The sequence below is a fragment of the Anthonomus grandis genome, chromosome 12 (assembly GCF_022605725.1).
Source record: "Anthonomus grandis grandis chromosome 12, icAntGran1.3, whole genome shotgun sequence".
NCBI classification, from domain to species: domain Eukaryota; kingdom Metazoa; phylum Arthropoda; class Insecta; order Coleoptera; family Curculionidae; genus Anthonomus; species Anthonomus grandis.
In genome coordinates this window covers 13,369,910-13,385,433 of record NC_065557.1, presented here as the reverse complement: position 1 = coordinate 13,385,433, position 15,524 = coordinate 13,369,910, and the positions used below count along the sequence as shown (strand labels likewise).

The 15,524-nt window shown below is 30.8% G+C and overlaps 1 protein-coding gene across 4 annotated transcripts in view; it reads right to left on the bottom strand.

The window, feature by feature from the left end:
• The window catches only part of LOC126742702 (zwei Ig domain protein zig-8-like), a 389,553-nt gene that overhangs the window by 296,171 nt on the left and 77,858 nt on the right, over positions 1-15,524 (bottom strand). For all 4 annotated transcript variants that reach the window (XM_050449474.1, XM_050449476.1, XM_050449475.1 and 1 more), the window contains exon 2: positions 12,353-12,583. In XM_050449474.1, the coding sequence (XP_050305431.1) occupies positions 12,353-12,437 (85 nt within the window). In that variant the 5' untranslated portion in view covers positions 12,438-12,583. The remainder of the gene's footprint in view (positions 1-12,352; positions 12,584-15,524) is intronic.

Sequence of the window (15,524 nt, the reverse complement as noted above, 5' to 3'; positions counted from 1 at the left end):
GTACCACCAAAAGACGTGCGATGTGATTAAGTGTCTCATTGGCCTGTTTTTTTCGGAAAAAAAGAACCAGATGCAAACTTCCTGGTTGCAACGGATACACCGACATCGCCTGCGAAAAATGTGGAGTGGTATACTTAAAAAAAAAATAAAAATTGTTTTAGAAAATTTCATGAATAAATAATCGAATTTGCCTGTAAATGCACAATATGGCAAAATTGCAACATTAAAAAATTTGGAAAAAAAATATTTTTTTAATTATGTTTCCCAGTTTTCTAACCATGTTTTAAGCCTAAAATTTTTTTTTACCCAAAACAAAAAAGTTATGCATTTAAGGGTTAAGATAATGAAATCGATTTTTAAGGGTGTTGAAAATAAACTAAAGACATAAAAAATACTTATCTAAAAGTAACAAAAAATAATTGACATAGTTCTAATAAACTGTGGTGCCATCAAGGTTTGTTATAATAATATGACATAATATAATAATAATTAAGTCTTTCAAAAAATGATTATGTCTTACTAATATATAATAATTTGATCACGAATATTGTGAAAAGAAGAAATAAAAGAAAACAATTAACAGGAAAACGATTGATAAGAAATTTTCCTTTATACATATTAACATTTATTAAAAGAACATGTGCTTGTTGCTTCAAGATATTTCATTGGGGAGTTGATAGTGATATTAATTAGATTTTGCAACTATCTTGGTTCATTATAATTCGTTTTGTGATTATCATATTTTTGATACATCCTAAATAATTAGGGACAAGAGTGCTAAGTTGCCAGCAACAAGGATACTACAATAGACATAAAAATGCAACACCTAAAAGTCCTAATTATGATATATATCCCTGTTTTATTGTAATACTGTATTTATTTGATAAGGTGTTTCGCAAAGATTTAACGAATAATTAGACTAGAAATCTTGGCTACCGAGATATTTTAATTTTGACAAAATAAAAAAAGACTTATGGGAATTAAACAAGAGTAAGATAGAGGTCTATACTATAGCCACTAAAAAATCATAAATAATTTAACTCAATATAGTGCAGAGTTTATAAAAAAATAACAAAAATACTAACTAATAACAAAAATTATAAAGTAGAGGGAGAAACACTAGAACAGGTAGATAAGTGTAATTATGTAGGTATACAAGTCATATACGGCAATGATATGAAGGAAATAAAAATAAACATAGGAATACTTTTTTTCCAACGAAAAAATGGTTCTGTAGTAAAAAATTAATTTAGTAATTTTTGATTAGTTAATTATTTTAAAATCCCCATTATTTTATATGATATTGAAACATTAAATTAGATTTATGCAAAAAGATCGAGTCATTAAGACGTTTAAATAACCAAAGGTCGACTAAATTCAATTAAAATAAAAAATCTATATAAAAATTTAGGACTAATGTAGTCATTATTTCAATTAATTGCGCAAAGTAAAATTCAAGAAAATGTTGGTAGGAGATGTATATCCCCGATTCGAAATTTAAGAAAGTAGTTTGGATATGACTATATGAGAGTGGTTATGATGGATGACTCTTTTGTTTATTTGTTCAGAGCAGCATCTTCCAAATTTAAAATTTCCGTCATTATTGGCAACTTACTTAGTACTTAAAGAAAGAAAAAAGGGTAACTTTGTCAGTGTAAAATGTTAATTATTATATGACATTCTTTTGCTGCAGGAAAATTCAATTGTATGCTCTTAAATTTCTACGTGTAACTAGACAAATCTAATCCGTAATAAAACCGACAATAAACATAAACCTTTTTATAGCCTAAGTTAGCTAATAAAAAACTTTTTAGCCGCAAAATGAAACAGACCAAACCTCTCTCGCCCTGTTATAAGTTTATTTACGATTCTAAATAAGATTTCAGGCAAACTTCTTCCACGTTTTTTGATTAAAGCTTTTAACCTAATTTAGCCACTACTTCACTCGCCAAGGTGCCCTCAAACCCAACCTTGAAGCTAATTAGAGATAAGGCCGTATCTTTGCACAGTAAAAACATAAACTTTCTGAATTTTAAACTTAAGAAGGTTTCGGGAGTTCGGGAGAAATTTGTGAATTACCAGGGAAGAAAACGAAATATTACGTTGTCTAGACGTTTAATTCTAATGTTTCTGAAAAGTTATTGTGATATATCTCAGTTGTTGAAAACTTTTAATTAGACTAACTGATGACATTTAATTTCATTAAAGTTATATATATTGTAACGGCTTAAAATTTGCCTTTAGAGTAAGTTTAATATGAATAAAGTTGTGTTTATTATTTAAATTTTTTTTATTGTGACTACACAACAAATGTTAATATTTTACTGTTTAAAAAAATTTTTTTACCCACAATAGATATTATAAAAGAGCACATAAATAAATACAGTAAAAACACTGATATAATATTGCCTATAATCTAAATTTTACATTGCAATAAAATAGCATCAAATTGTATCCATTTAAGTTATGCATAAGAATCTTAATGTATGTATTGTATGTGTAATGTATGTACATACTTAAGGGTATCCATTTAAGTTATGCATAAATTTTCCAAAATTGAGCAGATTTATTTTTTGCTTATCGTTCCCTAAAAATTGAGAATCAAACTGTGAAACCTTTAGTAACACTATTAAGATTTGAGAATTTTTTAGATACATACAAATTTTATCATTGCCATGTGTACTCCAGTTTTCACATAATTTTTCTTTCTAAATAGGGTGAGTATTTGTAAATCCTTTGCTGAGCCACGGGTAGTGAATAACGAACCTGAGGCATGATCGTGTTAACACGATTCAAGTTCTTTTAAAATATTCTATTGTGAAAAAGTTATACACAGTGAGTATCTTGTCAGATTATAGTACTTAGTAGATAGTAGACGCATGTCAAGCAATGTATGTGGTGTTAATTTGTAAAATCCAGAATTTTAAAAGCACTCCGAGCTAGAAAAAAAGTAGATGACTTGTTCACAAATAAGGAAGTGAAAAAAAGGGATTAAATGTTTCTTTTTGTAATGGTTTAATAAATTAAATATTGACTATGTATTAGAAATCGTAAGCTCTAGAATTCGAAAAGCGTCGTTATTGACTAAGCTGAAACTAGAACTAACTTTTTGATATGTGGATAACTGAAGCTCTTAAGAGCTTAGAATATTAACTTGTGTAGTAAATCTCTCAAAAGCTAAATGAATTTCTAAAATGATTTACTTATATCAAAATTTAAAAAATTTTTTAAGCTGATTTCTGTAAATAAGTTAATAAAACTATAAAAATCTATTTACGGGAAATCATTCATATTAAATCTCTTACTCGAAATAGAATTGGCTATATTTGGCAGCTTTATTGCTTCCAATGTCGCAACATAATTTTATACGACATAACGACATAATTTTGGAAACATAATGTAAGAAATTGAGGCTTTATAAAGGTGGCTGTTTGAACTCATGATAAGTATTCGTGTAGCAAATAGCAGAAATGAATATCAGAGAGGAAATTAGATGGCGCAACCGTCTAAGAAAACTCGCTATAAGATTTGGCGACCCGTTCGTAAAGCAACAGTTTTACCGTGCGAATCAACGAGTGCAATCACTTCTCGAAGACTTTAACTCCGAGAGATGGGAGCAAAAACTCGATGATATTGAAACAAATATTGAATATCCCTCGGAGCTTTTCTGCCTCGCCAAAAATCTGGTTAAAGGGGGGAAGAAACCCCTCCCGTTCATTAATCACAACAACACCAAAATCTCCGACCCGCAACAAAAGGTTGAGGTCTTCGCTAATTCTCTTGAAGGACAATTTTCTCCTAACCCCCCTAAAAACCCTGCAATGGCTCTCAGCATCTGAAATGCTATCCAAACAACCCTTCAAGCTCCCACCGCAGCCCCGGTTCCCCAGGTAACCCAAGCCGAAATCAGTGGAATAATCAAAGCCACCAAAACCAAAAAAGCACCCGGCGCGGACCGTATCAACAATCCAGCCCTAAAACATCTCGTCGATACTCAGGTTAACGATATTACCAGAATCGTCAATGGTATATTTCAATTCTCATATTTCCCCACCCAATGGAAATTCGCTGATATCATCCTTCTCCCAAAAAAGGGAGAATCGGCAACAAACCCCTCGAGTTACAGGCCAATAAGTCTTCTCTCAGCAATGGGAAAAATCGCCGAAGGAGCTATCCTCAATCAGCTCACCACGTTCTGCAGCAGACACGAAATAATCCCTGACGGTCAATTCGGTTTTAGAACTAAACAATCTTGCTTTGCATATTCTCTCAGGAGCAAACCGTGGATTGCACACCGGAGCTGTTTTTCTAGACATAAGCAGGACCTTCAACAAGATGTGGCACGATGGTTTATTGCATAAACTAGTCGATGCCCGTTTTCCCGACTGCCCTGTAAAATTTGTCCACTACTTTTTGACCAACCGATCTTTTCGTGTCTGTGCCGACAGCTTTGTTTCCACTCCCCACCCAATACGAGCAGGTGTTCCCCAAGGTTTCCCCTGTCCCCTCTCCTATTCAACGTTTTCATGCGCGACCTTCCCTCGTCCCCACACAATACCATACTCCAATACGCGGACAATACCACAATACTCACCACCTCTCCCAACAAACCACATATCAAAATCGAGATTCAGAGACACCTAAACTTCCTCCACTCCTAGATGGATCGCTGGAGACTGTAGGTCAACCCTAGGAAGTGTTCTTTTGGTGTTGTTTTCAAAAAGGAAAACAGCACCTGCTGGCCATCTGAAATGGAGAACCACTAATCTCGGCTGGTCCGCCCAGGCCCGTTATTTAGGTGTTATCTTCGACCGCAAGCTGACCTGGGAAAAACACGCCAAGGCTCAAGGAGCAAGGCCAAAGGCCAGCAATCATCCCTATACTCCCTGCTCCACCTCAAGAACAAACTATCATGCAAGACCAAGATCCGGATCTACCAAACGTACATCTGCCCAATTATCACCTACGCCTCCCCCACTTGGGTAGACATCCAACCCCACCACATGGAGAGGCTCCAAGCAGTGGAAAACAGGGCTTTTCGGATCATATCAGGCGCACCATGGTACGTGCGCAACACTACCATCCTGCGAGATCTCCAAGCCTAACCATTGGCAGACCACCTGACAAAGTTAAAGGACAAGTACCTGACCACTGCTCTGAAGCACCGCAACCCCCTGATTCGGATCTCTCACTCTACTCGAGCCAGCAGGTCTGCCAACCCAGGACCCACGAGAAGCGGCAGTCAATATAGTATTAGTATTGTGTTGTACATATTATTAGTATTAGTTTTTAGTCCGCCTAGCTTTTAAGACCTATTTTTAAATAGAATAAGTTACAAGTGAGCTTCAAAGTAATAAGCAAATAGCAAATATTGCTACTATTTTAAAAATACAGAAGAAGCTATCTGATAATAGAAAATAATCGACAACACAATATCAAAGTCTTAATGATGATTCTATAAAGCGACTACGTATTAACTTCTATAAAAGGAGTCCATAAATTTAAACCACCTCATATAAGATATGCAAACGTCTTGACTTAATTATTTTTAAATCATAAGACTAAATGCTAGGCAAACTCATGTATTTCGTAATTATATGTAAACCTGTCAAATTATCAATTATTATCGTATAGGCAATTCATTTGGCTGTTACTGCATGTGCATTTTGATTCTTAAAATCTCATTTTCACAAAATCATTTTATTGTGATAAAATGTCAGAGACTATTATCACTGTAGTTTATATCTCAATAAAAATGGTAAAGAAATCTTAATTTCTTTTCAGATTTATTCACTTGACACAAAAAATAAACACAGATTTAAAAAAATTCATGCGATAAAATCAACTTTACCTAATTAAAACACTTTTCTATAAACGCCATAGCTATAAATAAAATCTTGTTCACTTTCTTGTTTCCATTAAAAGTTTCTAACTTAATTTGGCAACTCCTGCACCATCGTTTTTCTGAACTAATTAAAAATGCTTTTCTATCTAGGCCAACGGAGCATTTTAGACACATAAACTTGAATTAGCTAAATTTTAAATTTATATTGTTCTAGGAACTTTAACGAAGAATTAATTAAACAAGAAACAAAAATGAGACTTTGGGAATCACAAACAGAACTAAAACATTATACTATCTTAAAAAACATTTAAAATAAAAACAAAAAGATATAGAATATTATTTTTGGTTAAATAAATATATGACACATACAAAAACTCCCTAATTTGCAATTAATTCTATTCCGATATTTCACACAATAAGCGTAAATTAATCACGGCGGAGAAACTTTTCTGCCATCAAGATTTCTCTTTTATTCCTTCACCCTGGCATTACCGTTAAACAATTTCTCTAATGACACACTTTCGCTTTCAGTGTTATTGGGTAACTTCCGACTTTCGAAGTTGGATTTATTTGCTATTTGAGGTTTCCCTAAAATAAAATGTCCCGAAAATTAAATTGAAGTTGAGGCGCGAAAACAGAAATAGGGAGGTAATAAGTCTTTGTTCTCGTTAAGTTTAAGGTTATTATATTATATTAGAAGTTAATTATAATTAATTATGTGGTATAAGGTCGTTACTTTTTAAGTAAGGTGAAAAAAGTATTGGGAATAAGACGGTAAGAATATAATCCTTTTATATTTTATTTTTTTAACTCCAATAAAGTTAATATAATATTACAAAACACTTATAAGTTTTGTAATATTTTAAAAATATATGTATAATTTGTGTAGTGTTTCCCCTGAAGAAGACCAAATAAATAAATGATCGAAATATCGCTGCACTAAAAATTTCGTAATATCGTGGTGTCCTATTTTTGATATTTTTATTTAAATATTAAAATTCATAATTTTAGTCGCCTTATTAAGTTTTATTTAACGTATTTTTTTTAACTGCTTTAACTTAAATATTTTAATTTTTAATAAACAAATTAGTTACATACTGTAGTAATTTTAAAAAAATTAAGAAAGTGCAAGCCAATAGGTGCTCAAATAAATAGATAAGATAACGATTATGGCATATATATATATATTTATATGAAATACAAAAAATTGCATTTTAAATTGTACCTTATATCTTTTTCATAAAAATTGCTCTTCCTATTTACAGTGACGTTAACATTGTCAATATTTATCTGAATATTTTTTATTCTTTTGGGAGTAGAATAGAGTAAGTAGATATAAGCATTGATGGTTAAACTTAACTGTATGCTTCAACTTTTCATTTGAGTAAAACCGGCAAAAATACCAAGAACTCAACCTTTTTCAACGGCTTGTTCTTCAAGACTCCTAGAGGTCAAAGATTTTCGCACCAGAAATGGTTTTAGTGGGGATATAGGAGAAGGAGCTGGGATCTTATTGACTAGCTTCCGACATTAGTGAAATCAAAACACTAAAAAAATAATAATATAATTAATAATTTGAGTTTCATTATAAGGATTGAAAATTATCGGTATCCAAAAAAAGAATTAATACTGAAATGATAACTGCTTCTTTCATTAACTTTAGCACCAGAATAACTTATAAATTGCCTCTTAAAGTTCTATAATCGAGCTATGCTTTCGCTAACATTTTGGATTTATTATACCCTGCATGAGCTGATTTATTTTCGAGTGTTTAAAATAAAAAAGCAACATATTTCTCAAGGAAAAATTAATGACTGTGCTGTCATTTTAGTCGCTAGAGGGCATTACAACGCTCTAATAACTTAAAAAAATTACTTTTTAATAAAATTACCTTTTCCTAAAATATTAAAGAAAACATCAGTGTCGTTTTGTTTTTAAAAAAGGTGCATCTCTGCAATTAAAACTGAAAGTCTGCTGTTTAAATTGGGCATTATTACGATTCTACTTAATTAAACTTAGCTTGCTCAGTTTTTTGATTAAAGTTAGTTAACAAGCTCTTGCTAAGTGTCTCAAAAGGCCATTTTTATAAAAATCACTGTTTATAGCAAGGAAAAGAACTTCCAAAATAAAATTAAAAATTTCTTTTAATATACTTGTTGTCTTCTTCTAATTTTTCAATTCCAGAAATAAGTTATGTGCTTATTAATTTTAGTTACAACACGTGAACTGCATTAGTATAAATATTTAAATACTCACATAAAAATTAAAAAGAGATATTAAGTTTAGAATTTATAAAAAGACTAAATTATATTTTTAAAGCACTTACTATTTCATCCTACTTATAACTTCTAAAGCAGCCATAGTAAGATAACTTTGTTTAACTGCATCAGCAATTTCCGGAGAGTACTCAAAAGTATGGCATTAATGGCGAGTAAGATTTCCTTTAACAACTAAAAGCAACGGACTAAAAAAACAAAATTAAAGCTGACGTGCAGTTCTGAAATAATAGGTGGCTTTTCTAGAAGCTGGGCTAACTTAAACAACATTTTCGCTTTGGGCTAAAAGAAACTTTTCCATTAGCTAACAAACTTTTGCTCCTAATTGAGGAGTCTACTGAAAGGCTACACTCTTTACTTTACTAATTAAAAAATATATATGGCCATAGTCAAATTTCTTTTTTGCAAATTTATTATATGTTTTTTTCCTGAGACTATGATAACTAATGTCTTTAATTTGTGTATATGGTATTTTTGTAGGCTTAGTCTTAATTTATCGTTTGTAAGCCAATAAACAGAAATACAGGCCATTTTTTAATAAGTGTTTATGACACATATTGGCAATTTACTTACGCAAATACAATACTCTTTCTGTTCAAGAAATTTTAATGCTTAGCTTCAGGTGGTTGTTACACTTAGAAAAATTGAGCAATTTCTCCATTCTTAGAAACCGAAAAGGACAACAAATTGAACGTTATCACAGTCATAGGAATTTAATACAAAGGATACCTTATTATGTTATTAGAGTTCTCAACTAACTCAGAAAAAATTTCAATAAAATAAACAAACAACACTTACAAGGATCCTTAAATATTAAATATGTAATTAATAGAGACGTAAATCCAATAAAGCTGGACTGAATAGAGTTTAAACACTAACTAAATATACAATTGACTATAAGGGATTGGACCTTTATTCCTTTAAAGTGAAACTTGACTTTTCAACCCTTCCATATTTTATATGAGCTAGCTTGTGTTATCATTTACAAAAATCAATTGTAGTACAATTTATTCAACTTCTCCAAGGCTTCATTTTTACATTTTTCAAAAATCATACTTATAACTTCATGTGTGTTTCATCAATCAGGTCTTCAGCAGCACTAATGTGTCTCTTACTACACCACTGTTGTGTGACCAAATAATATTTTGTACGATATATTTGAAATTAATAAAATTAATCATTTTTATTTCTTTGAGTTCAAGATGTATAGGACATTTCATTTAAAAATGTCTTTTTTGGGATCAGGATTTTAAAGAACTGACCACTTTTATTCACATAAAGCAGCAGCCGACAACAGAATATTCTGATGGATTGAAAGTTAAGAACTGCACCCAGGTCTTTAGCAATACCACAGGATCCTAAACTCATAATATGGCAAAATGGAGTATGATTTTTTTTGAATGATTTTAAAAATTAATACTTCAAAATATATTTTCTGTTTCTAGATATTGGATTCCAAAATAAATTATCCAGTAAAGCTCAATACGGAGCAAAATTCATTTTATTCTTGTATAGACTTTTTGACGGCCTCAATGTCAAAACATACTTAAAATGTGACGCCAAGCTTGAGAGAAGAGCAATTTCAGCAGTTTCAATGCATGAGCAATTTTGGATCCTCAATCTCTACAAATATTGAAGTCTGAACTTTTCAAAGGCAAATAGAAAAACTCCTGTAAATTTCACTTCTAACGTATTTACTTATTGCGCCTTTTATTACTAATTTGTTAGTAATAAAAGTTTGTGATAGTTATTAAATTTATAATATGTACTAATGAAACACTACCCGTACAATAAGTAGAGAACAATTCCCTGGTGAATTTATGACATTTGTATTGTCCTTTATAAATTCACTTCATACACTTTGCTCTTTTCTTTTCGATGCTGTAATTTTTTCTTATTGCCTCTTTCATTAATAATTTTTTGACAGCTATTTATTTTATAATATTTCCTATCCCTAGGAATTACTTCTGAATAGCATAGAGAGTAATCACTTGGTAAATTTATTAATTTTTTTTGACTTTTATACGTTAACATTAACCTTTTGTAATACTCTATATGAATTATACTTTACAGACTTTGTTCTTCATAGAAGAAAGTTCCTTATTAAGTAGTTGTAAATTGTGAAATTTGGACGAATTTTTAATTTTATATGCTTAACAGTTTTTTGTGTTGTTTGTAAATTATTTACTATAATCTCTTTTAAGAATATAGTAATACGTTTGGTAACTATTTTTTGTTTTTTTGTTTAATTTCTGAAACCCATATTTTTGCATCTAGTAGGAAATGTATGGGTTTTTCAGAAATTATTGTACGCAGATAGATTAAGTGACATGGAGATAAAAAAGTCATAATTTTACACTATTTTAATCTGCCTATTGTAATTTTCAAAAGAGCCACACATTTTACACTGATTTTAAGTGCACGGTATAATAAAGCGAAATTCAAATTTGGCGCCCTAATTAAATTTTTTACCACTGTTATGACTTCATAAATTGATTTTCTTTTCCTATTAGCAATACTCCTCACTTTAGGAGTTTCCTATCTAAGTAATATACATCTATGTTTCCCAATTAGCTACAACCTCATTCGGATCTATGTTCCCTGGCAACCAGCATAATATAGAGTTCTATATTATATTTTGCTAAGGTATTGTTTGTAGTCTAGCGGTTTATAAATCACTACCTTCTTCCCTTTTGTACATATTTTGTGCGTGTGTTTGTGTATGAAATTTTTAGCAACTTTTTTAGTTTTCTTTTCTTCAGATAAATATAGTACACAATTTTAAAGGCCTAACTGAAAACAGATTGTATTACAAAACACTTATTATAAGACTGTTAATATTTATATAACTATGAGTATAAGTGGAAAGAAGAAACTGTTACCAAAGAATAATTCAATTCGGAAGGGTTTAGTGTTATTGACGGAGAACCGAAAATCAATGGAAAAAAATATGAAGACCAGCTCTTCTGGATGATGCCGATAATTGTGGGATTTGCGGCAAATTCCAAGCGACCCTGATAAGGCTCAGGGTGCTGTACTGCCTTTATGTTTTCTGTGAGCATTAATTAGAAAAGACTCTCATTGGCGAAGGAAGAGATGCTGGCAGTCCTAATACTTCCATTGTTTGCCCTTGTGATTAGGAAACTAAGGCAGCTTTAAAAAAGGTAGGTGCTCTTCCTTTGCATGTAATGTAAATAAACGTATCGAGGTGGCGAAGTCTTATTATAATACCTACCGCAAATAACTTTGCACAGCTATGACACCGCTCATTATTACATGCGTTGCTTATGCCCTACCAACCTCAATAATATTTTGGAGGAATTTGCACATTAGTAGCTGCTAAAGACCTGATTAATGAAACGTACCAAAATTATGAGGCTCTTCACGAAAAATCTAGGAATAAAGCCCTTAAGGAATTGAGTAAACTCTATCGCGACCAATTTTTATTAACTTTGTCTCATAGACCATATTGATGTTTGTATGTCTTTGGAACACGACTGTTATGGATTAAACACTCAATTCTTAACGGTTAAATTATTAGATTCCCTACAAGTTAAAAAAAAAATCAGGGATACATAATTGGATATACCATGTGTGTTATTATTTTTAGCTGCAGTAAAAAAGGATTGAATGTTAAAAAAAATTAATTTAAAAAATTAAATTACATAATTAATATTATGTAAAAAAAATATTTTCTGATATTAGAGTTCCAATACTGTTGATGTAAAAAATCTTGATATTTCTTATTTTATTTATTATTCTTTTATAGTTTTAGTTATTTACCTATATTTTTTTTCGAGAGAGCATGATTATATAAAATCTTATTAACTTGTTCCAAGATATCAAATATTTATTGAGACTGAATAATATCTAAAGTTAAAAGTTAACCTTTAATCATGATTTTAAAGACTTTTAATTCTTTTTCGACATTATATATACATGATAAAAAAAAAAAAAATATGTCATATATTATATCTCATATTTTTTCATCACAGGAAAAACTTAATACAACTCTCTATGAGCTTATACCGCTGATTTCCATGATCTGCTTACCTTTCCGTATTAGTATATTCATGCAATTAATAAAATGTTGCTTAAATCAAATTGTATAGTAAATCGTTAATTTGCCAAAGTTTGATTTTATCTTATTAGAATCCCAGAGCAATTTATATAATACAATAACTTTGATAATTGAACAGATGCTAAAAATACAAAAAGGAATTTTTCAAACCTTGTGGTACTGCGGATCGTTCTCCAACAAGTGAAGTGAAAACTATGTAGATTAGAACCCATTTCTTCAATGCCATGGTGCTCATATAAATTATCCTTTTTGGGGTGTCATCAGCTGAGATCAAAAATAGTCATTTTGCACACTAGTCATCTATATTATGACTTAAATGCTTTTACACTGAAAATAATATGATCTATTGGAAGTTAGGTCCTTGAGCCATATCCTTGAAACCTGAAACAAAAAAAAAACGGTTAAAGTACATTACAAATAAAATCTATTAACTTTAGAGAGAACACAAGAATTTACTTAATTTATTTAAAATGAAAGTAGAGAAAAGGCATGTTTGAAACCTCAATATATCACCTATTGCTACATACTGTATTAAAATCTAATATTTGCATATTTAGGATAAAACAGGATCACGAATATCCAATGGTTAAACTTCCACTCCCTGGCACTGCAGGATTGTAAAGTGGGTCAAAAATATGTCGCAAACAAACCGAAAAGAAGAGAGAGAGACCAATTACGTGTCACTAACCCCCACGAAGGAAAGCCGAATTAAAATCGCGGTTCTCGAAGTTGCGATAAATCTGTCGGGCCCCCAGCGGCCATGCCATAACAATTCGCAGCTGAATGAATGGAAGGACTGGTAATACATTTTCGGGTGTCGAACGTTTTTCCGCCATAAATTACTAAGTGTTGGCGAGATAAGTAGTGGAGCGTGCGAAGTTGTGCTAACGTTGAAATAGTCGATTCTCTCCCATTCCATTTAGCCAAAAGACCCGGTGTTATTGATAGGGATAATGTGTAAGCATCGCCAGTGGCGTAAATATTGGGGAAGAGTTTGCTTTAAATAAATAACAATCTTATCCAATAAAGTTATGCTTTTTATTTGATTTTTGTTCTTTGTTATAATACAGAGTAGTTAAAGCAAATGTTGCCTAATAACCAAGTCTTAAAGAAAACTTTAATAGTGGAACTTGTACTTTGAGAGGTCCTACCTATTTACATTTAAACATTATCACTCTGTCTCCAAATTGTATTTTCTACCTAATAGGCATGGATTTATTATTACGGATATTAGCATAGGATGTTTTTATTATTTAAATAATTTAATCACCGAACCTTATTACAATCCTTAAGATGTTAAGTATTTTTTCTAACTCAGAAATCTACAAGAAGATATGCATTGTAAAGGCACTTTTAGTTGACCACAACTTTTCTAATATAAGTAATTAACTAATTTATTGCCTCAGGTGTTTTCTCCGTACTTACATTAATACATTCATGCCAGCCATACCTAGATCCAGACGGATCAGAAATCCTCTATATAGTTAAACCCAGGCTTCCAAATTTTGTAAGCTAGGTACAGCACAACTGTCAAAAACCTAATTACCAATTGGTTTCAGAAGCAATATTTCGGGGCAAAATTTAGCAGGATTAAATCTGAAGTGATTCATTTTCATAAGCAAATGTATGAGTAATATCCATTAGCCAACCTTATGAGTAATGAATATTATGAATATTATGCACTTCACTATTAAATGAAGCACCACGACTCGTATTATCCAATAATACTCTACTAAGATGAATTTACTGGAATAAATGAAAAAAACTTAGCCATAATCTAGGACAAGAAGAACATTGATTAGTAAACACATTCTCATATGAATTTCTTACCTTGGCACACTAATTAAATCCCTTATTGATAAAAATTCCTTAAGCTAAAGCCTTTAGGCCAAGAAACCTGGGTCGTATTCACAGGAATAATGCATAAACCCCGTAAGTTACATATACATTAAAAAACAGAAAATTATATTCAATAAAGTTATGCTTTTTTTTAATAACATTTAAATAAAAAAGCTGGTTTATTTATAAAACGAAGATCGTTAAATTAAAAGGGAAGTAAAATTATTCTTTTTCTAGGAAGTTACAAATAAATAACGACACTTTATATATTTTTAGGATGGAATACATTTATGTTATTAATCAATATTAGTTTGCTTGTGCGGATGCATCAGCTGTTTGTTATGTTATAATTTGGGTTAACATGCTTTGTTTGTTATGACTACCAACAGAAATATTATCTTATGGTATACCTTAAGTTTTCTCTTAATCAGTATGTTATCAATTTAAATCTTAGCGACACACTTCAGTTTTATCATTAAATGTAACCACTGATTTAATCTTTAAAATACTTAGTTTTTTTTACAATCTAGAGCTGTGAAAGAATTACCTGATTATATATTTTTCCAAATATACTTTTAAACAATTGTTTAATTTAATTTTTTTATATTTTTTAGAGAGAAGTCCATATAGATTTTGAAATTGATTAGATTTTCCAGAATTAGGTTTGTTTAAGTACAGTACAGTAAGAGTGATTAAAACTCTATGAATATGATCATATTTCCTGATCATATTTATTTATTTAGATTAATTGTAGATATTTTAGAAAACTGCGTATTAGCTAGAAAAAAGGCAGTGAAAAAACTTTGGTCTTATCAGAAATAAGTTAATAAGAGACCTTCTTCACATAAAGACTTTTAAGATTCAAAATATTAACAAAAATTTTAGCAAGTAGCAAATTGATTATGTTATATATCTGGATATCTCAACGGCATTCGACTTAGCAGACTTAATGATAAGAACGCACGAGATGACAAAGTAGAGAACTCCAAAATTAAGTACTCAGATGTTTTATCAGGATCGTTTCTAAAGAATCCTCCTTTATAGATTGCAATGATAAATATATATATGCTAAATCCAGAGCCTTTCTACAAATCCAGTAACAAATCTATTCCATTATTATCATCACACCTTTTATATCACGCAGAGAATCAGTTTCTTTGGAAAACTTTTTTGACTATTTTGAATGAGAAGTTTTACCTGGAGCCCATACTGAGCAATGTTGAAATAAAATGCCTTAAATAAGAAGGTTTACCTGTATTTATTGAAAAATTCTGATTAGGAAACTAAAGGCGAAGGTTAACCCTTGTACCAATTCTTTACTTAAAAACCAGCAGTTAAACCTTTATTTATAACGAAAGAAGCAAACAAAAATCAACTTATAACCAAGTCCTTCACCTTTTTTACATTAAAAACTTCAAGATCTTTTTCTATTTATTTTTGTATTTTTATTCATATCTTACCTATAAATTCTGATGGTACAAAC